Genomic DNA, 22409 nt, shown 5'->3' with positions numbered 1-22409 from the left:
ATAGAAAGTAGACCATACTTACAGACATTTATAGATAATTTATGGCTATGTATTATTCCACAGATGTTGAAAAGTTCTGACTGTTGCTTAACATCAAAAGTTTACTAAAATGAAACATTACATTGCTTGAAATTATAATTGTATTAATTTATATCAATAAATGGTTGCAAATATTTGTGCCACATACACATTTAGTAAAACTATGATCAAAAACTATGATCAAAACTAAGCTACCGTAATTAGGCTGGCCAACCTGTCCCTGTTGCATTCTCAAATATCACTACTAGAGGCTATCTATATAACTGATTTAGGCTGTTAGTAAAAGACCAGAGAGCACAGGAGAAGGGAGAAGCCAGGTGAGGGGTGAGGGAAGAGGGGAGAGGAAACAGGTTTTCCATCTGCCATCTACTGGTAACAAAAATCAAATAAACGTAAGGATGGTAGCTTTAAAAGATATATTTACAAAAAAAAAATTATATTGATTTTTTTATTGGATTCTAATAATTACTGTATTATTTTTTTTCTTCAAAACATGTTGAAGTTTACAAATTGGACATAATCAACCTAAGCAAATATAAGTAACAGTGTGACAAAATGACATGAATGGCCTGAGCTTAACCGTAAATAAAAACAAAGGAAACATTTAGCAAATTGTCGCATTTATACCAGTTTACCTGAGGTGCTTGGTGATGGTCGATGCCACGCAGACAAACTCACAGGTGAGGGGAAGGGGAAGACACTTCAGGGCCTTCTCTGGTTTCTCCTCATGTGGGACAGACTTAAGCCCATCCAGCTGTGCCTCCTTCTGCCCTAGGTTAGTCAGCCAGAGCGCATGGACCAGCTCAATGATGGCACCTAGCAGCTGTTGGTCCAGTTTTCTGAAAAAGATACAAGCTATCAATTAAGGTGCCATTGAGAGATTTTTAATTGAGATTAAGTTCATTTCTAATGGTCAGTGATCAGCTTGGGTCATTTAATGGAGTCTTTCAGCAAATCATCTGTCAGTAAAAGCATGGGGCTTCAGGAAGAATACAAAGCCATTTTATTTGTTTTTAATGAGACAAAATTATAATCAAATAAAACACTGTGATTGATCAATATGAGGGGAAAAGTCATAATTTTTTTGGCCATATCATCCAGCCCAAATACCAGGTTATTTCTATTCTAACAGGCAAATAAAAAAAAGATCTTACTGTTTGTCCAGCAGCTGTATGATCCAGCTGAGCAGTCCACAGCTTTTGGTCAGGTTATAGGCAGCTCGGGTCACTTTGGCAGCATGACACAACATGCGAAGGATCTGAGCCTTTAGGAGAGTAGAAGCAGGAGAAGATTTGACATTATTTAGACATCATTGTGGTGTATTCTACAAATACAGCGCATTATGTGTAGTAATAGGCAAAGTACACAGTGACTTCGAAACATGCAGTATTTTTCATACTTTTTATACTTACTTAAACATTATGAACACTACAAGATTTATAGCAATTTAATGGAATGCTTGTCAGAATAATCACAATTTTTCCCAAATCGTTCAGTCCTAGCTTGGTGCACAAAGACAAAGATTATTTATAAACGCCAACAAACATACTTTGACCTATTTTAGCAGATATGGATATACTATTTGCCTCCTGAATGCCTCCTGGATGCCTCCCTAGGGAGGTGATCTGGGCATGTCCCACTGGGAGGAAGTCTCGTGGAAGACCCAGGACACGCTGGAGGGACTTTGTCTCTCGGACAAATGGGAACGCCTTGGGGTCCCACCGGAGGGTGGGTGTAAAATAGAGGTAGTTGTGTGAAAAAATGCAGTACATTCTGATACTTCCTTTAACATGATTTTTATGGCTAAAAATAGAATAAAAGTCTAGGTGAGGTCGAAGCCCTAAATATCAGCCTTAAACAGAAATCTAGACAGCCTTTTAGGGAGCCAAATGAAATGTGTTGGAGAAATACCTGTGTGTCATCATCACACAGGGGTGAACTGCAGAAGCCCAGCACACTCTGGAACACTCCTTGTTGTTCACACAGTTGATAACAAGATTGATCACTGATGCCCTCTTCCAGTACGCTCAGGATCCACTCACGCTCCAGCTTGTGCTATTAAAAAGAGACATTATGAGACTTTTATCAGATTTCACAACACAGCTGAAGGTCTGTGGTCTTTTCTCAGGGACTAACACATAACACTCAGATAAGGAAACATAAGCTTACATAACCTCACCTCCAGGTCAAAGCCATAAAAAAGCTTGAAGAACTCCGGGACTCTTCTGAAATCCAGACTTTGGTGAGACAACAGGAACCGATTTAAAACCATGTACATGTGGTCCTCTGCAGAGAGATGGAAAGCAGTGAAAAGAGATAAGACATTCTGAAATTAATCAGAATCCCAAAATGTAAATAAATAATACAATTCTTTGGATGATATTTAAACAGCTGTACACCAAAATAAATGCTTCTTTATGACAGCTCTTTGGGGGATTTGAATAGTAAGAAATATAGACTTGTTCATTTTCCAGTATAAGACAGCTAATGGCCAGCTAAAGTTATGATTTTATTGCTCATATCATTCCAATGTAAATAGCTGTAATGCCTATATTACAAAACCAAAAAAACGTATCTAATGATGTTAAATACAGACCTGGTTTGAGGATCTGCTGCAGGACTTTGGAGATGTACGTGGTCAGAATGAACGGGAGCCTCTGATTCTGCTTCCGGACACTGTTCTTCAGGATGTCCACCAAGTACAGCAGCTGTGTGAGATAAGTATCCCCTGTTAGACACCTGAGGCTAAATCTCAACATTTTAAAGGGGGCCTGCTATGTAAATCATCTCTTTATTGTTGAAATGGGTTTTCCCTCATTATTAGCTTAGTCAAAGTTGCATTATAATATTGGCGTAATTCTGTATTGTCCTACATTCAAGGCTTAATTTCTCATAAATTTGTTTTCACATAATCGCATTTCTTTGATCTCCACCCACTCCTCAGTTTTTACTTGCAATTATTAAAAAAATATATAATTCAGACTTCGGGTCATACATGTTAGGTTCTGAAAAAAGATAAGGTGACTTCTTTAAGGTTACCAAAGGCTACCAAAATGACTGAACCTTGTCTGGCACGGAATTGTGAATTGAGAAACTATTTTAGTTAGTGGCCTCTAGTGGCCTCAGCACATTTTTTTAAACGTAGGAAAGGTAAAGTACCTTCAAAAACTATCTTGCAGAAACATGGGAAAAAGGTGGAAACTCCACACGGCATGCTACACTGATCCAGCTATTGAACCCAAAACCTGCCTGGTGTGAACTGGATGTATCCTAGGTCCAATATAGATATACCTGTTTTTTCTCTTTGAAACGAGCTCCCTCCAGATGTTGGTAGAAGCAGGTGAGCACATGGTAGGCCGCAGCTCTTATGTTGGGGTCGTAGCTGCTCAATGCCATTGCAGTGAATCCCAGAGCGTGGCAGGAGACAAACTTCAGGCAGTCGACAGCAGACTCTATCAGAAGAAATGAGAATTAAAAAGATGTTATGAGTGTTTCTTTCATTTTATTTATTTTTTATTTGAGCAAATTGTTACAGTGTAACACAAGGAAAAGTGTAAAATGTGAAATCGTAGGGAGCCCTTACCTGGTCTCAAAATGGCACTGAAGAGAGGCAGGAGAAATCGTGGGTCATATAAACTCTGAGGGTCCTTTAAGTTGTCTGCTTGGAAGAGTGGCTCGTCATTCTAAAAGAGGATAAAACACTACTAGCATGAGCAATAGTTTATGTTGAAGAATGCATGCGATCACATTACACAAATGATGTAATGATGTATTAACTATTTTGAAACTATTACTGCACAATTATCAAACGTTTCCCGCTTATACTTGGGTAAATACATGTAAAAGTGACAACTGCTAAGCGGTTGTTTGACTTGATGCATTTACAGAAACATTCTACTAAAAAACACGACCAAAATAAATTATTCTAATAAGAGATGGGCCAAATATCGATAATTGATATTTGTCGACACGATCTTTGGTTTAAAAATCTATTCAAAAATATAAAGTGATGTCGGCCGATATCAATACTGAAACCAATATATATCATCCCTACATAATTCTAACTAACTAAATTATTCTGCCAGTCCCCTCCCTTTTACTGTAAGACAACCAAATGAAAAAGCAAATAACAAAAAAATTATGTGAAAGGAAAGACTAATAAGCTGTAATAATGGTAGTAAAGGTTGCAGATATCCAAATGTTTTTAAGAATTCTAGTGCCCACCTGTGGTATGAGCTTGCGTTGCTGTGGGAAATGAGCGATGGACTGGATCATGGCATCAGGTTTAAGCAGGGCCAACAGCTCCTCTGGGTTGGTCTGCTTCCATAGGGACGAGCCCAGAGACTTCTTTGCCTTATGATGCTCCATGGCAGCAGGCCCCCACACAAATGACCTTGAGCCAATCAACAACAGCGTACATGTAAAATGTATGGCCCTCCTTTTGGAATGTTCATCTTGTTTTCAAGCTTGATAGTTAGCTTCTTATTTTCTTTTAATCAGACAACTTATAAGTGAGACAGATCAGATACAATAAGAAGCTAACTGCATATGTTCCTCATTTATCACCAGAAATACTTTTGAATTAAATAGATTAATGTTTTTGCATGGCCACGCTAGACTACATGGTTTTACAGTACTTTACAAAGATGTATACTTTGGAACCAGATTTTGCCTCCACATTTTCCCATGGGTGTTATTGGCAGACGGATTAACCAACCGGAGAAAGCATGGTCCACTCGTGTTAAAACAAACATGGTGGCTTACAAGTAAAAAAAAAATATCAAAACACACATATAGAGGAGAAACACCACACTAAAGCATTAAACTCTGTAAACTCTTTGAGTTAAAACGAGTTATATAGTTCTCAATTGTATAAGGACATTTCAGGGGAGATGTCTTCTGCATTTAAGAAAAAATAAAAGTGACTAAAAAGCAAAACTATGTTCTAACTATATAGATTTTTTTGACAGTAGACCAATCAGTAGATATCTTGAAGAAGTTGACCCCATTATTGGCATGATTAATTACTGTTTGTGTTAAGCAACATAGCAGCTTTACTTTCCCTTTCTATGTATTGTAAGTGCTTTGACAGCCAACTAGAAAAGCACCATTCTATGCATTTGGTAAGGAGCATTAAATACCTTTATTTAATGCTCCTATAAAGATCACGGAGAGATAATGTAGTAAATGTAGTAAATGTAGTAGATGTGTAATATATTAGTCAGTCATGTGACATATACATTTGCTTGTAGAGGTCTAAAAAAAAGGATTAACAGGTTTAAGACGCATGGACTAGATATATATCGTTTCTTGGACAGAAATAATGCATTAAACTGAGTGTGTCAATTTCAAACACTGTGATTTTGTTGCAGTCAAATCTGTTTTGAACCTATGAATCAGCAAAACATTTACTTACTGGAATTTCAAGAGGCTGACATTGTTCTTTTCGTATTCTTGTATAAGTAGCAGCAAGTTCTGATCTGCAAACACAGACACACACATAAAAAACTGAACTGAAAAGAGGACAAGACTGCAGATTGAATGTATATATTTACCTAAAGTGCTGAGAGAGGCTCTGTAGGCTCCCAACAGCACCACAAAGTGATTCATGTTACAGACTGAGGGACATCTCCTCACCAGGCACAGCAGCAGGGACACCAGAGCTTCTGTCAACACACGGACATGGTTTAGATTTTAAGGAAAAAAATCAAATTTCTATCTATTTGTCCTGATGTTTTAAAAGTATGAATCCATGTTCAATTAAGTATCTAGTTTCAGTCCAAGTTTAGTATCAATTAATATTAAAAGAAACATATACAAATACAGGAAGGATTCTGCACTGTTTAAAGTCCCACATTCTCCAAGAATCAAACCCGGGACCTTTTTGCTTACCTTAAGGTTAGCACACTAACCACTCTGCCACCATGCTACTCAGCATTATAATAACAGCATTATTACGACTGTTAACTACCTTTAGCCTGAGTCCCAGTCTGCTCCTGAGGAAAGTCCAGCATACAGGGCAGGAACAGGGAGTGGCTGGAGCTCATCATGTGGAGGGTGGTTAAAGGCAACAGGTCCATGTGATGCTCTACCTCTCTATACATTACCTCTACCAGGCCGTTGAGGGAGGTGAGGAACGGAGCATGTTTGTACCGATATCTGTAACACAAAGCCTGATTAAGCCTGATTAGGATTATTATTCAGAAAATATGACAACGATTTGCTTACTTGAGTCCAGTTTTGACAAAACTGTTCCATTCAGATGCAGGGATGTCATCTGCGCCAGTCTGGAAATTAGCAAATAAATAAAACAAGATTAAGAGAATTAAGAAGAAAAACACCAAACTAAAAATTCTACCAAATGGTGACGATGAACTTTGCAAAATCAATATTCATTGGACATTTTACACACAGTGGCAGGGATGTGACAAAATATGAACAATCCTACATAGAACTGATACTTTACTGGGAAATTTGGCATTGAGTCATAGACTAAGAAATTCATTGATATACATTTTCGTTACAAATGACAAAATGATTACAGTGTTGAAGAAAGGAAGCTTGTTTATGTAAGGCAGCTAAAAGATTCACTGCTTTACACTTTGATTAACTTGTATTACAAATAAATGTAACTGGCCATTTATAGGTCTAATATGTAAATAATCTAAAAAACAACACAGAACTAGTTCACTTTAAACAGTTTGCAGCATTCCAAACTTATTACTCACTTCCCTAATGCCTTCAGTGCATTGCTTAATTATTTATTGTGACCCTTTTTAATGTATCAGCCTTACATCCTGGTTTGCAGATGACAAAAATGTTTTACAGTTATATGGAGACAGCACACAACCTAGGCACTGCTTTTACAATATATCCAGTCCATTAAAATGCAGTCTAGATTTAATAGAGATAATTTGGTAGAACTATACATCAAAATAAACATTAAACAAACCAACCAGGAGTCTTTGCAGTGTCTCCAAAATGCTCTGCTCCTGTTCACATTGTGAGGCCTCTGGATCTTTAAACTGACGGTACACAGCCTTCATACACACAAGGGCAGCAGAGAGCACAGACTTCCTCCAACATTCCCTCACCTTTGGGCTCTCAGCCAGCTTCACTGAGATAACGTCAACAAGCCGCCACCTGGACGACAAAAAAGAAATTCAATCAACATATTTTTAAACATAAAGGCGCTGATTTTTATGATCCTAAAAACTTGAAAAATATAACTAATTCATTTTGTTTGCATAAGCCCAAAGTTACTCCTCACTTATATGCATTCCGAACATCCTAATTATTCACCGCAATCAGTTTACAAGTGCTTTTCACAACATTTGGAGGCCAGAGCGGTAATGCAAACACAACTATGCTAACTGTACATTTCCTGACTCTTGAAGAAAGCTTTAGAATTAGAAGAAGACAATAAATGGTGAACTTATTTTGACCTCAACATATATGTACAGGGTCAAGAATAATTTTGCTCAAATACATGGGATGAAAATCTGGTACAGTATTGTGTAATTCAAATGTGAGTTACCTTTTCAAATTTTCTGTAGTCTTTAGGACAGTGGGGAGCTTGGTACTGAGATCTTTAATATCTTTAATATCAGAAGAGAGCTTGATCAAACTGCAAAGAGTTTCAACATGATCCAAACCAGATGTTTCATGGAGATTTTCAAGTACACTTTGGGACAATTTGGGCAACAGGGCATGCTTCAATGTCTTCAATACTTGTTCTTGCACTAGACAAAGAAAATTCATTATCAGATTTCAGGGCCACAAATGTAAAAACAACATTAAAGAGTGAAAAGTTGTCATTTCAAGTAAAACGCCTTATAAAACAAGTGCAAATAATTACTTCTTAAAGCATTTGTTGGCATTATTAGCTGTAATTTTTTGAATGGTTTAGACATAATATCAATTGGAATGCTTTTTATTATAAACAGAAACAAAAAAATTTTGTTTTGTTTCTGTTTCTATGCAATAACTTTGATAAAATAATATATATTTGTAATTAATATTTGTAATGCGCAATACGTTTGAACTCTATGTCATCTATACTCCCATCTCTTTGACTCCTCTCTGAAACCTCTTCTCCTTTGCTAGGGTTCACTGCACTCAGGAGGCAACTTGGAGGAGACTTTGGAATGATCTCCATGATGAATTTAAGTTAATTAAAACTGTCTAAATAAAAAAAAAAACAACCTTTAAAACATGAATTAATTCATACATATACATTGCTGTAGATTATATGAGCCAAGGCATCTGTGTTTAAGATATTGATTAAAGTAAATGGATTTTGTGATGTTACTGTATTGTGGAGTTATACGTTAGTCACGATGGGCTTAGATAAGCACACAGCTTCACCCCAAACCTTTTTGGTTGTAATTAATGAAGAAAATGTTTGTTTTGTCCTTTTCAAAAAAATGTAAACAACCAAAATAAAATTCATTCAATTCAATGAATGGCAAAACATTTACTCCTAAAAACTTTGGTCCAGTTGACAGGTTTTTTTTGCAATAGAACCTACCTGGATGACAAAAGGATTACATAGATACATTTTGTTTTATGGTCACTAAACAATTTTCAGCAAAATGTCTACCTCAGTGGTACCCACCATCTTTGGGCCTGGCAGGATCTTCTTTCCTCACTAGCTCAAGGTACACATTAATCAGTGAATGAAACATGTCCATCTCTTTGACTACCTCCTCCATGCTTCCTGGCTCCAAGCACCACTTTTCAAAGCAGAGCCTATGCCTACTGCAGTTCTGTAGCAGAAGACCTGCCAGCTTTAGACTGTCTACCCGCTTTTGTTGAAGACAGTGCAACAAAACCTTGGTATGAATAAGCTTGGCACTGCTTGGCTCTTTGGTTAGTATTTGCAGAAAGAAGGCTTCTAATTCTGGACTAGAGCAAGACAAAAGCAAGGTCCCCAGGCTGCTGAGGTGAGCCTGGGGCAAAAATATATACTCAGAAGAACTGTTTTGGGTGAGAATTTGCAAAGCGGCGTGACCATAGACACTAAGCTGGGTTCCTTCATCGCTTATACAAAAAATGATATTTTGTGGTAGTAATAGTAGCTTCGAAACCACATCTTTAATATCTGAAAACTCCATGTAGTAGAAAAGTGAAGTAAGAGCCCTCATCGCTTGGGATTTGTTATTGGTCAGTTGAACGTTTATCTCGGTTAGCTCTTTGAGAACGGTTTTAACGATGGCGTCAGTAAAGTATTTGAGGAGGTCTAGTTGGTTGAGGTCTTTAAGTGTAGGCGAGGTGAGAACAAGCATGGCCTGGATTTGTTCGGTCATCAGGGAGCACAGTTGCTTTAGCTGCACGGGTTTGACTTTGTGAAGGGGTAAGGTGGCCTGCTCCACAGCCAAGAACCACTGCTGCACACAGGGATGCTTCAAGATGGAGGACAAGCTGGAAATAATGACCTAAAGACAAAAAGAAAGAATTTAGAACACAAATGCTTGAGGTAACTGTGTATCCAAATGCCCAAATCTAACAAAATGTCCCTAATTTCAAGTGTTCAGTGAGTAGAGATGTTGGGCCTCCTGTCTCCTGGGCGTATAAGATCATGGTGTGTTTAAAGAGGGGGTATTATGCTAAACCAAGTTTTTGAGGCTTTCTACCATGTAATAATGTTCCCTCATCAAAAATAAACCTAAAGTGGTTTTCAGAATCATCTGTACATGTTCAAATAATTTTGAGGTCTTGCACGGGCAAAATTCAAATCCTCCTTACAGTTAACGTATGAGACCATAGCTTCCACCACCACACAGCCACTTTCTGCTCAGTCCTCCAATCACAGAACAGCAGCAAGCAGCAGAGAAACAGGCATCAAAAATCAAACAAAAACTTTTTTTTTTTTTTTTAATACATTGTTTTCAGTAAACATAGCATTTTCAAAACAATAAAAAGTGTTACAATGCCCAACAGAAGTGTAATACCCCCTCTTTAATGAATGAAAAATAATGTGTTTTTTGTGTAATTGATGGCCGCCGTCGAAAGCGGGGGCCTCGACGACCGGATCTCTGGACATGGAGACTGGCTCTGGGGACATGGAATGTCACCTTGCTGGGGGGAAGGAGCCGGAGCTTGTGCGGGAGGTTGAGCGTTACCGAGTAGATATAGTCGGCCTCGCTTCCACGCACAGTTTGGGCTCTGGGACCCAACTTCTTGAGAGGGGCTGGACTCTCCATTTCTCTGGCGTTGCCCGCGGGGAGAGGCGGCGAGCTGGTGTGGGCTTGCTCATTGCCCCACAGCTCAGCTGCGTCGTGTTGGGGTTCACTCCGGTGAACGAGAGGGTCGCGTCCCTGCGCCTTCGGGTCGGGGACAGGTCTCTCACTGTTGTGTTGGCCTACGGGCCAAACAGCAGTGCAGAGTACCCGGCCTTCTTGGAGTCCCTGGGAGGGGTACTAGACAGTGCACCAACCGGGGACTCTGTTGTTCTCCTGGGGGACTTCAACGCCCATGTGGGTAACGACAGTGACACCTGGAGGGGCGTGATTGGGAAGAATGGCCTCCCTGATCTGAACCCGAGTGGTGTTTTATTATTGGACTTCTGTGCTAATCACAGATTGTCCATAACAAACACCATGTTCGAGCACAAGGGTGTCCATCGGTGCACGTGGCACCAGGACACTCTAGGTCGGAGGTCGATGATTGACTTTGTTGTCGTGTCATCTGACCTCTGACCGCGTGTCTTGGACACTCGGGTGAAGAGAGGGGCTGAGCTGTCAACCGATCACCACCTGGTGGTGAGTTGGATCCGCTGGCGGAGGGGGAAGCCGGACAGAACTGGCAGACCCAAGCGTATTGTAAGGGTCTGTTGGGAACGCCTGGCAGAGCCTTCTGTCAGAGGGGTCTTCAACTCACACCTCCGGGAGAACTTCTCCCTGATCCCGGGGGAGGCTGGAGACATGGAGTCTGAGTGGGCCATGTTCTCCACCTTTATTGTCAATGCAGCCGCTCGTAGCTGTGGTCGTAAGGTCTGTGGTGCTTGTCGCGGCGGCAATCCCCGAACCCGGTGGTGGACACCGGAAGTAAGGGATGCCGTCAAGCTGAAGAAGGAGTCCTATCGAGCCTTGTTGGCTCGTGGGACTCCTGAGGCAGCCGATGAGTACCGGCGGGCCAAGCGTGCCGCGGCTCGTGCGGTCACAGGAGCAAAAACTCGGGGTTGGGAGGAGTTCGGGGAGGCCATGGAGGAGGACTATCGGATGGCCTCAAAGAAATTCTAGCAAACAGTCAGACGCCTCAGGAGGGGGAAGCAGTGCTTCACCAACACTGTTTACAGTGCGGGTGGAGAGCTGCTGACCTCGACTGGGGATGTTGTCGGGTGGTGGATGGAATACTTTGAGGATCTCCTCAATCCCCCCGTCATGTCTTCCGAGGAGGAAGCAGAAACTGGGGACCCAGAGGCGGACTCGTCCATCACCCTGGCTGAAGTCACTGAGGTGGTTGGCAAGCTCCTTGGTGGCAAGGCTCCGGGGGTGGACGAGATCCGTCCTGAGTACCTCAAGTCTCTGGATGTTGTGGGGCTGTCTTGGCTGACACGTCTCTGCAACATTGCGTGGCGGTCGGGGACAGTACCTGTGGAATGGCAGACCGGGGTGGTGGTCTCTCTGTATGAGAAGGGGGACCGGAGGGTGTGTTCCAATTACAGGGGAATCACACTCCTCAGCCTTCCCGGTAAGGTCTATTCCAGGGTACTGGAGAGGAGAATCCGACCGATAGTCGAACCTCGGATTCAGGAGGAGCAGTGTGGTTTTCGTCCCGGTCGTGGAACACTGGACCAGCTTTATACTCTCCATCGGGTCCTCGAGGGTTCATGGGAGTTTGCCCAACCAGTCCACGTGTTTTGTGGATTTGGAGAAGGCATTCGACCGTGTCCCTCGTGGTGTCCTTTGGGGGGTGCTCTGGGAGTATGGGGTCCGGGGCTCTTTGCTAAGGGCTGTCCGGTCCCTGTATGACCGGAGCAGGAGCTGTGTTCGCATTGCCGGCAGCAAGTCAGACCTGTTCCCGGTGCATGTTGGACTCCGCCAGGGCTGCCCTATGTCAACGGTTCTGTTCATTATATTTATGGACAGAATTTCTAGGCGCAGCCAGGGGCCGGAGGGGGTCTGGTTCGGGAACCACAGGATTTCATCTCTGCTGTTTGCGGATGATGTTGTCCTGATGGCTTCATCTAGCCAGGACCTGCAGCAGGCACTGGGGCGGTTTGCAGCCGAGTGTGAAGTGGCTGGGATGAGAATCAGCACCTCTAAATCCGAGGCCATGGTTCTCGACCAGAAAAAGGTGGTTTGCCCTCTCCGGGTGGGTGGTGAGTCTCTGCCCCAAGTGGAGGAGTTCAAGTATCTCGGGGTCTTGTTCACGAGTGAGGGAAGGATGGAGCATGAGATTGACAGGCGGATCGGTGCAGCATCTGCAGTGATGCGGTCGCTGTATCGGTCCGTTGTGGTAAAGAAGGAGCTGAGCCCAAAGGCGAAGCTCTCGATTTACCGGTCAATCTACGTTCCTACCCTCACCTATGGTCATGAGCTCTGGGTAATGACGGAAAGAACAAGATCGCGGATACAAGTGGCCGAAATGGGTTTCCTCAGCAGAGTGGCTGAGGAAACCCAGCCACTCTGCTGGGTTTCCTCAGCCGTCCTCCAGCTCCTCTGATGGGACCCCAAGGCGTTCCCAGGTCAGCCGAGAGACATGGTCCCTCCAGCGTGTCCTGGGTCTTTTTTCCAGGGCCTCCTCATCGTAGGACATGCCTGGAACACCTCCCAAAGGGGGCGTCCAAGAGGCATTCTGAACAGATGCCCGAGCCACCTCAGCTGGCTCCTCTTGACGAGGAGGGGCAGCAAGCTCCTCCCGTGTGACCAAGCTCGTCACCCTATCTCTAAGGGAGCGCCCAGCCATCCTGCAGCGGAAACCCAATTCGGCCGCTTGTATCCGCAATTTTATCAGAATCAGAATCAGAATCAATCTTATCCGCAATCTTGTCCTTTTGTTCATTACCCAAAGCTCATGACCATAGGTGAGGGTAGGAACATAGATTCACTAGTAAATCGAGAGGTTTGCCTTTCAACTCAGCTCCTTCACCACAACAGTCCGATACAGTGGACTGTCGTGGTAAAGAAGGAGCTGCAGATGCTGTACTGATCCACCTGTCGATCTCACACTCAATCCTTCCCTCCCTCGTGACAGAGGCAACTCAAGGTTAGCAGCTCTCCGCCCACATCGTTAACAGTGTTGGTGAAGCACTGCTTCCCCCTTTGAGGTCCTCCTCCATGGCCTCCCCGAACTCCATCACACTGATGGACATCCTTGTGCTTGACCATGGTATTCTTTAAGAACAAATTGTGGCTAGCACACAAGTCCAATAACAAAACACCACTTGGGTTCAAATCAGGGAGGCCATTCTTCCCAGTCACGCCCCTCCAGATGTCACTGTCGTTACCCACTCGGGCGTTGAAGTCCCCCAGTAGAACAATGGGGTCCCCGGTCGATGCGCTGTCTAGTACCCCTCCCACGGACTCCAAGAAGGTCTGGTATTCCGCACTGTAGAACCTACGGGCCGTAGGGCGACACAACAGTGAGAGACCTGTCCCCAACCCAAAGGAGCAGGGATGCGACCCTCTCGTTCACCCGGGTGAACTTCAACACGTGGCGGCTGAGCTGTGGGGCAATAAGCTAGTCCACACCAGCTCACCGCCTCTCCCCATAGGCAACACCAGAGAAATGGAGAATCCAGCCCCTCTCAAGGAGTTGAGTTCCAGAGCCCAAGCTATGTGTGGAGGTGAGGTCAACTATATCTAGTCAGTAACACTTAACCTCCCGCACAAGCTCAGGCTCCTTTCCCTCCAGCGAGGTGACATTCACTGTCCCGTGTCTCCATGTCTGAAGATCCAGTTGTCAAGGCCCCCGCCTTCGACTGCAACCCAGATCTCTCTGCACTGGCCCTTCACGGGGCCTCCCGCAGGTGGTGGGTCCATGGGAGGACAGCGTTACATCGCTCCTCCGGGCTGTACCTGACCGAGCCCCGTGAGTGTAACTGAACAATGCAATTGTGAATAAAAGTATGCTTATGTTTTATCATTAATGAAATGTATGCTTATTGTGTGTTACAAGACTAATAGAGTGTGATGGAAAACTACAAGCTGTGTTACTGAAATGTATAACTTATAAGTTGAAAAGTTGAAAGGTCAACAGATGTGTAACCTAAAAGATAAGAAAGGTCATGTAAGTGTGGGGAGGGGACTAGGATATTGTTCTACTGATAAGCATGATGAATGTTGTTCTACTGATAAGCATCATAAGGAAATTGCTGAGGAATATCAAGCTGTTAATAAAAGCCTGGTCTGAGAAGGAAGCGGTGGAGAAGGCAGAGAAGACCTCGTGGAAGAAGTCTGCGTAGTTTATTCTCTGTGCTCCCCTCTGATCAGAGTAGAGAAAGTCTAACACCTGTCTTAAGTCTTTTTGGGTAAACAGCGCATCAAGAACAGAGTTTTCTTGACAGCAATCTAAAGCACTTTTAATATATTCTATAGAACCTTTTTTTGGCACCATGTAACTTTTCTGGTGGAAGGCATGGCACCTGCCTGTGTCCATAGAGATGTTTATATCTAATATTATAATATATCTAATATTGTATGGAATAACAATAATAGAAGTTTTTCATGCCAACCTGCTCTCTGGCTGCTTCCTCCTCAGATGGCTGGTTGACCTCCAGGAAAAGGTCAGATCCCTCATGAGAAGTGTCTCTGGCTGGTTCTGATGGTGTGTCTTCATCAATCATCAGGAGCCTCACCACTAGTAGCTGCAGTATTCTCAGCAGGTTCTTCAACACAGCAATTCCCTTATCGTTGGAAAACTGCAAAAACATTATAGTAAAATTAACCATGAAATGGTTGTAAGAATATGAATTTTCTGTTTGTTTTGAGGACCTTACAGAGCCAAAGTCCTCCACTGTGGTCTTGATGTAGAGCAGCACTTGTTTGATGGCGATAGGAAAATCAGCGCTGGACATAGATGCGTGTATAGTATTTACAAACTCATCTTTGGTCAGAGCAGTGGGTCCTTGGATGTATGCTTTTGTTAAGAGAGCACTGAATGTAGTAGCTGGGGCTTGAAGATTTTTTGGGATGAATTCCACAGACTTGAACTGTAAAAAATAGTAATTTTACATACAATAAGACTATTCATACTAGGGTCCATGAGAATTTGAAAGCTAATTGATAATTGTAATCGTTGACTGGATTATACAGACTCTAAAACTATGCCAAAAGACGTTTTATAACGTAAAGTAAAAAGACAGGGACATTAATAAATAACATTTCAAAAAAGTATTTTCTGATGTAGAAATATTCACTGCTTAGAAGCCTTTGGTCACCGGATTATTTTCTTTTTTATCTGGTTAAAAATGTATTTAAAATATTTGTACAATAGGAGCGATTGTTTGAGTAGTTCACTAATCAAAAAATAATCACTGGCTAGTCAACTTTAGCCCCAGTTGAAACATCACCAAAACTGCATCAGTAATGACTGACCAGAAGTTTGTCACTCTGTTGAGGGAGCCATCTGGAGTAGTACTGGTGCAGATGGAGCACAGAGGGGTGAAGAGGAAGTGAGGGCTGGGAGGATAGCAGCTCTTTGTCATAGTGCAGCAGGGCTAGGCACAGGGGCAGGGGGTCTCTCTGATAGTGCAGCACCTGACATAAGACAGAGCTCAGGTATTCAAACACCACATCTAGTGAGAGGGAGGAAGAGACAAACAGAGATGTGATGATTTTGTGATGAGGTTAACAATATTGCTAAAATGATACTTTTTCTCCAGTAATAACTTGATTTGTACTAAGGTATTAGTGTTGTGTTTAATAACTGTGATTTCATAGGTCTATGAGTACAGTACAAAACAAGATTTTGAAATAATTTACAATATAAAATGTTGGCCATCTATTTTTTATTTCTATATTTCTATATTTCTATATTTTTGTTTTGTAAATTTGTTTTCATGTGTTGATATATAGTGATAGAAATGACAATTTTCATAATGTATGCTTTGTAGCCTAAATGCAGCCTTCTTCTATCCCCTCAAAACCTCACACTTTAGCCAATATAGAATATTTAGAGCACAGACCCAATTCTGCTCTGTAAATCCACACATGCATCACTAATGTTAACTATGTATAGAAAATATTGGTCTCATTCCCACTGTAGTATTATAAGGATCTTATAATCTCTTTTCTTTCTCTGTTAGAGAAATATTGGCTATGAAAAGTGGAGCAAATGATCTGTGGTAAAACTGAGTTCAACAAACAGACTGAGACATCGTACCTTTTTCAGAGGGCAATTTGTTCCTTGCCTCCAGTGCGGCAGGCACCAAAGCACTGAAGGGAAATGTCTGAATGATGAGCTCTTCACTCAGAGGAGGTCCAAACTCCTCCATCTCCCCGTCACTGCTCTCCATTATCACATCCAGCATGTCCAGCCCGTCTGGTTCAAGAGGGCACAAAATGTAATGTCAAATTGAATGCCATTATTAAACAAATGCAGTATATACTTTTTACCTCCTAGGACCTGGCATCCTCATATGTGGACAACACATTTTCGGTTGTCTAGGCTACAATACAAATTTTTAGAACAAGAATAATAGCATACAAGAACAGCAACAATGCAATTTTAGACAATTTAGAATGTTTAGAATATTTATTTATTTTTGTGAAGGAACATGTCTTCCTGCTTCTGTCAGAAGCACTTCACATGAGACACATGAGGCACAATTGTTGTTTCTCATTTTGTTTTTACATTCAGGACAAATATTGCTATGTTCAGGGTCTTAATAATTAGTTTTTGCACATTATTATTCAAATGTTTTATCAAAATGATTAAAATGTCCACATATGAGGACATTCGTTTTACATCACTTTTCTCAGAATCTACATAATGTAAAAAGATAATTCATTGTTTTTACACTCATCAGGTCCCAATCAGTCCAAATAACAAAGAGAACAGAGAAATTAATAAAACATGCCATGCAAGAGCTCAGGTCTTAGGAGGTTAATGAATCAATTTGTGAAACTATTTTTGAAGTGATGGGAACTTGTGATATATCTGAAGACATTTGGACATGAAAGACAATTGGAGAAGTATGAAAGAAATGTGAAAAAGTTATTCCATGTAAGAAAATGGTCATATTATATTTTGTATATACTTGTTTGTATTACAGATGATTAGAATATGTAATTCTTCAAAACTTCCTGTAAGCTTGATCTTTGTTTACCATCTATATGTGAGACTGCTATACTGGCAGTGTCCCCCTCCTGTCCACTGAGGTTGGCTTGCACATAAGCTGCCTCCTGGACCAGACTGGCCACTTTGTCAGTGTACACATGAGAGGAGGACACGAGCTTCACCAGTACCTGCAATCAAGAAATGATTGTTATTTCATAAAAAAAAAAATATACATTTGACATATATTAAAAGAACCTATTACCTTTTCAACAAAAAGGATGACATTTTCCTGTTGACTTGGCTCGAGAGCAATGAGTTGGTCAAGCCACAGCTCCAGCTCTGTCCAGGTGTATTCAAACACACCAATGTCCTTTAAGACCTTGATCCAAGTAAAGAAATCACTATGTCATTATATAGTCTATTAACTTAATAGCACATTTCAATGAAATATCAAATTACAGATCAATGCCTAGTGTTCCCACCTTTAGAACCAGCTGCCTAGTGAAGGTCTTCATGTGGCTCGTGCTGCTGCTCACAAACATGTTCAAAATCTGATAAAGGACCGATTGCTCCAAGGAAGATGAATTACTTTCTGCAGGATCCTATAAATGTTTCATGTCATATATAACATAAGAACCATTTTACAAGCCTTTTACCTGTGCTGTACAACAAAAACTATGCCCAAGTTTTATACTAATCCTATGACTACAAACTTTGTACTTATGGTCACCTCACCTGTAGACGGAACCAGGAGAACTTGCTGGAGGGCAGCTCTAGAGCTATCCGCAGAATGTGATACTGCAGAACCGGGGGGACCTCCTCCTTTACGCCTCCCTCAGACAAGATCCCTAAAGGTAAAGATAAATCATTCAGAGTTGAAAAGCATTCATAAACAGTGTAACTTTGTGTGAGACATTACCTTTCAGGAGTTTGCTGAAATCAAATTTGCACTGTCCCACCAGATGTGGCACCACTTTCTGATACAGACAAATCACCTGAAGAATCAGAGCTTTGAGTAAAATCACCTCTGCAGTCTCTGCCTCTAGAAAAAACACACATGAAAGCAGATTAATATGGACACTGACATATCAGAATGTATTTGGAAAAAAACTTTTATCTTAAATAAGATCATATGTTAATAAGTGCTTGAGTTAAGTAGTATTTGTCTTGATTTGAGTATATGATTTACACTTTTTTATTTTAAGAAACTGTTTTGCTTGTTCTATTGGCAAATCTTATTTTAAAATTTAATTCAAAATGTACTCAAATCAATGCTATTTGATTCAACAACTGAACTTTTTATTTTATTTAAGTATTTTTTTCCAGTAATAATTCTATCAGTTTTGCTAGTTCAATAATACGGCTTTATATATGCTTTGAGGTTTCTCTGAACACACAAAAACACTTTACATTGAATTATTCATTTTGTCCATACCTGGCGAGTGTAAGTTACTATTATAACCACAGTTGCCCTGGGGAAGACTAATGGAAGCAAATAAACTTAATGGCTGGGAATTTTAGGCAATAAAATATTTGTGTTACCTTGTCCTTCTTTTTCACCAGCATCTTTAATTTCTTCCTTCTCTGGTTTTGTTGCATCACTCGCTACTTTCTCCTTCTTACTCAGAGCCTGCCACTTTCCAACAATTGTCATCATATCCGGCAAAATCTAAAGGGGAACAAAGCACATAATATTTTACTCTTTATACATCAAAAGCACTGGTAGTGATAATAATAGTGATTATGTTGTACTTTGCTGAGACTCTCTCTGTAAAGCTGGATCGGGTTGGCCATGTTGTCTGCACTCAACATGTCTGCGGAATTGCAGACGGCCCTCTCCTGGAGCTTCACCAGATTCCAGTGTGCTCTCTTCAATATGAAGTTCATCACAGAGAAGGTGGTGAGCTGCACTGCTGTGTTAGGGAGCTGGGTAAGGAAACAGGAGACAGAGATGTCTTGCTGAGTAATGGGATAGTGAGTGTAACTATGGTCAACTGGAGACTGAAAAATTCTAAATAAAACAATTGAATATCTTTTTTTATAGAAATGTGATTATTCTCCATTAATTGCAGGCTGTATACTCTTTTCTTGAGGTCACAAGAGTATCCAGCCATTTTAGAATTATTAGTCGATAAAATCACACTTATTCCAATTTCCCACAGTAAGTTTATGGCTACTATGTGGCTACCAAACTCAAATGATTCTTATCATACTGGTCATCTGTGGGGAAGCTGGCCCTAATTCCCTTTAACTCAAAAGTGTTTAAAATAAAACTATAAACACTTAAACATAGAAAAAAAAACAAAAAAAAAAAAACATACAAAGACATTAAAACAAAAAAAGAACATAATCCAGTGCTCCCCTCCACATGGTACAGCCCATGACCACACCCAAGCCTTTAAAAATGGCCAACACAGGGCACGCCAACTCTTTGTCTGGACCATTTGAGTATTCAGGTATGACTAGGTGCATGTGTTGTAACTACTTTAACTGAATTGAATACATTTAACCAAATAAAATTTCTTTAAAGTAACAGGTGTATGTGTGGTGATTAACTTAAAGGCAACTAACTGAGAGACAAAACAAAACGAACCTGGGATAGTTAGCGCTCGCCATTCACAAAGTGATGGCGAGGGGTATTGTTCTTCCTGGGTTTCTTTTTCTTACTGGCCCTCGCCACTCACGAAGTGATGGCGAGGGGCATTGTTCTTGCTGGGTTTCTTTTTCTTCTTCTTCTTATTTTTTTTCCCCTCTGGGATCGCAATTTTCACCCCCTGAACGTCGACAAAAAGTCTCACATGGGGGTATCAAATCGACAGGCTTGGCAAAAAATTCGATAAAATATGCATCACAAAAATGACCCACGCACACCGGCTCGACAGCGCCACCTAGAAAATTCAAAATTTTCAAATAAATTGGGAGCCTACACGCATTTTTTGGCCCTAGCTCGAGGAAATTCACACCAGTGATAGAGCTCATGGGGATAAGCAAAAAAGCCAATCATAGTGCTGCCCTATGGCGGACAGGAAGTCAGCCATATTGAATCAAAAATTTGCCAATTTTTTCGCTGCATGTTTTCAAAACCTATCTAGTCTCAGGTTTTTGGTCCAAATGAGCTCAGATTTCACATGCCACATCCAGACACATGGGGTTTCATAAAACATCCACGTTTTCTCCGAATTCCATACAGTTCGCCTGTACGCCGCCGCCGAAAAACGCCTTCGTTTCCTGTTTTTTCAATGTCCTGTCACGACCACAGGCATTGCCCTACAGAGCTCACATTCACATCACATATGCGTGATTGGGGCATGAATGGAATGCAATATTAATTTTAATCCAAATGAACACTATAGCGCCCCCTACCATAGGGGTGAAACGCCAACATTATCGGATTCCTACGAAATTCAGGGAATCAATTGGGGGCATGACGTGGACCAAAAAATAATATTACGGGCATAGGTCACTTTTCACACTTGGCCACCAGGGGCACAAAGACTCCAAAAAAAATCATTGAAAAATGTCTGACACGCACATGCATTGGTCTAGACAGCTCAAATTCACATCACACATGTGACATCACGGCATTAATAGAATGCAATATTAATTTTAATCAAAATGAACACTATAGCGCCCCCTACCATAGAGGTGAATCGCCAACATTATCGGATTCCTACGAAATTCGGGGAATAAATCGGTGGCATCAGAAGAAACAAAAAATTACATTAAAGCCGCAAGCGGCGATGATGGCCCTCGCCCCCCGCACGACCTATTAATAGTGCATTCTATTAATACCCTGATATCACATGTGTGATGAGAATTTCAGCTGTCTAGAACCATGTATGTGTGTGTAAGAAATTTTTTAATGATTTTTTTTTTTGTATTTGCACCCCTGGTGGCCAACCGTGGAAAATGACTCATGGCCATAATGTAATTTTTTGTTTCTTCTGATGCCCCCGATTTATTCCCCGAATTTCGAAGGAATCCGATAATGTTGGCATTTCACCCCTAAGGTAGGGGGCGCTATAGTGTTCATTTTGATTAAAATGAATTTTGCATTCCATTCATGCCCCAATCACACATATGTGATGTGAATGTGAGCTCTGTAGGGCAATGCCTGTTTTCGCGAGAGGACATCGAAAAAACAGGAAACGAATGCGTTTTTTGGCGGCGGCGTACGGGCGAACCGTGTGGAATTCGGAGAAAACGTGGATGTTTTATGAAAACCCATGTGTCTAGATGTGGCATGTGAAATCTGAGCTCATTTGGACCAAAAACCTGAGACTAGTAGCGCTTTGAAATCACGCTGCGAATGAAGCGGTGAATTTTTGATCCAAAATGGCCGACTTCCTGTCTGTCATAGTGCAGTACTTCAATTCATATTTATGCTTGTCCCCCCATTCTCTATCACTGTTCTGATTTTTGTGTGTGTTTTCCAAAATAAACCAGGCTCCTCTCTCATAGGGGTGAAATTTTAGGTGGCGCTGTCGAGTCACGCTGTCATGGGACATTTTGCTGACACCAATTTTATGAAATTTTTCGCAGAGCCGGTCGATTCTATACCCCCATGTGAGAGTTTTCGTGAATGTTCAGGGGGGGAAAAATGTGATTGTTTTGGCGGAAAAACAAAGAACAATGTTAATATGCAGTGTGGCCCTGGGCTGTGTGGCCCTGACTCTATATGAGAGGGGTCTGTGGCTTTGTACCGGCAACCACGTACATAATACAGGTATGGTGTAATTGACCTTTTTGCCCCTTTTAATGCCCACAATTATCTCCCCAAGTTTCATGCCAATCGGACAAAGTTGAGTATTTTACCAATACTGTAGGGGGCGCTATAGTGTTCATTTAGATAACAATTAATAGTGCATTCTATTAATACACTAATATCACATGTGTGATGAGAATTTCAGCTGTCTAGAACAATGTATGTGCGTGTAAGAAATTTTTTAATGATTTTTTTTTTGTATTTGCGCCCCTGGTGGCCAACCGTGGAAAATGACTCATGGCCATAATGTAATTTTTTGTTTCTTCTGATGCCACTGATTTATTCCCCGAATTTCGTAGGAATCCGATAATGTTGGCGTTTCACCCCTATGGTAGGGGGCGCTATAGTGTTCATTTTTATTACAATTAATAATCCATTT

General features: G+C 41.3%; 1 protein-coding gene across 1 annotated transcript in view; it reads right to left on the bottom strand.

The window, feature by feature from the left end:
- The window catches only part of urb1 (URB1 ribosome biogenesis homolog), a 35724-nt gene that overhangs the window by 6190 nt on the left and 7125 nt on the right, over nt 1–22409 (bottom strand). Inside the window, exons 11-36 of the mRNA XM_033977031.2 lie at nt 19018–19191; nt 18808–18934; nt 18185–18307; nt 18001–18113; nt 17748–17867; nt 17528–17644; nt 17315–17453; nt 16369–16527; nt 15582–15781; nt 14984–15196; nt 14720–14905; nt 8657–9476; nt 7577–7781; nt 6996–7182; nt 6268–6326; nt 6011–6198; nt 5595–5705; nt 5456–5519; nt 4264–4432; nt 3623–3722; nt 3331–3491; nt 2636–2747; nt 2219–2325; nt 1951–2094; nt 1194–1303; nt 675–878 (exon numbers count right to left, since the gene is read on the bottom strand). Of these exons, the coding sequence (XP_033832922.1) occupies nt 675–878; nt 1194–1303; nt 1951–2094; nt 2219–2325; nt 2636–2747; nt 3331–3491; nt 3623–3722; nt 4264–4432; nt 5456–5519; nt 5595–5705; nt 6011–6198; nt 6268–6326; nt 6996–7182; nt 7577–7781; nt 8657–9476; nt 14720–14905; nt 14984–15196; nt 15582–15781; nt 16369–16527; nt 17315–17453; nt 17528–17644; nt 17748–17867; nt 18001–18113; nt 18185–18307; nt 18808–18934; nt 19018–19191 (4412 nt within the window). The remainder of the gene's footprint in view (nt 1–674; nt 879–1193; nt 1304–1950; nt 2095–2218; nt 2326–2635; nt 2748–3330; nt 3492–3622; nt 3723–4263; nt 4433–5455; nt 5520–5594; nt 5706–6010; nt 6199–6267; nt 6327–6995; nt 7183–7576; nt 7782–8656; nt 9477–14719; nt 14906–14983; nt 15197–15581; nt 15782–16368; nt 16528–17314; nt 17454–17527; nt 17645–17747; nt 17868–18000; nt 18114–18184; nt 18308–18807; nt 18935–19017; nt 19192–22409) is intronic.

This window comes from Periophthalmus magnuspinnatus, chromosome 13, assembly GCF_009829125.3.
Source record: "Periophthalmus magnuspinnatus isolate fPerMag1 chromosome 13, fPerMag1.2.pri, whole genome shotgun sequence".
Classification (NCBI taxonomy): domain Eukaryota; kingdom Metazoa; phylum Chordata; class Actinopteri; order Gobiiformes; family Gobiidae; genus Periophthalmus; species Periophthalmus magnuspinnatus.
Note: the sequence above shows the minus strand (reverse complement) of the source record. Positions and strands in the feature narration are given on the sequence as shown.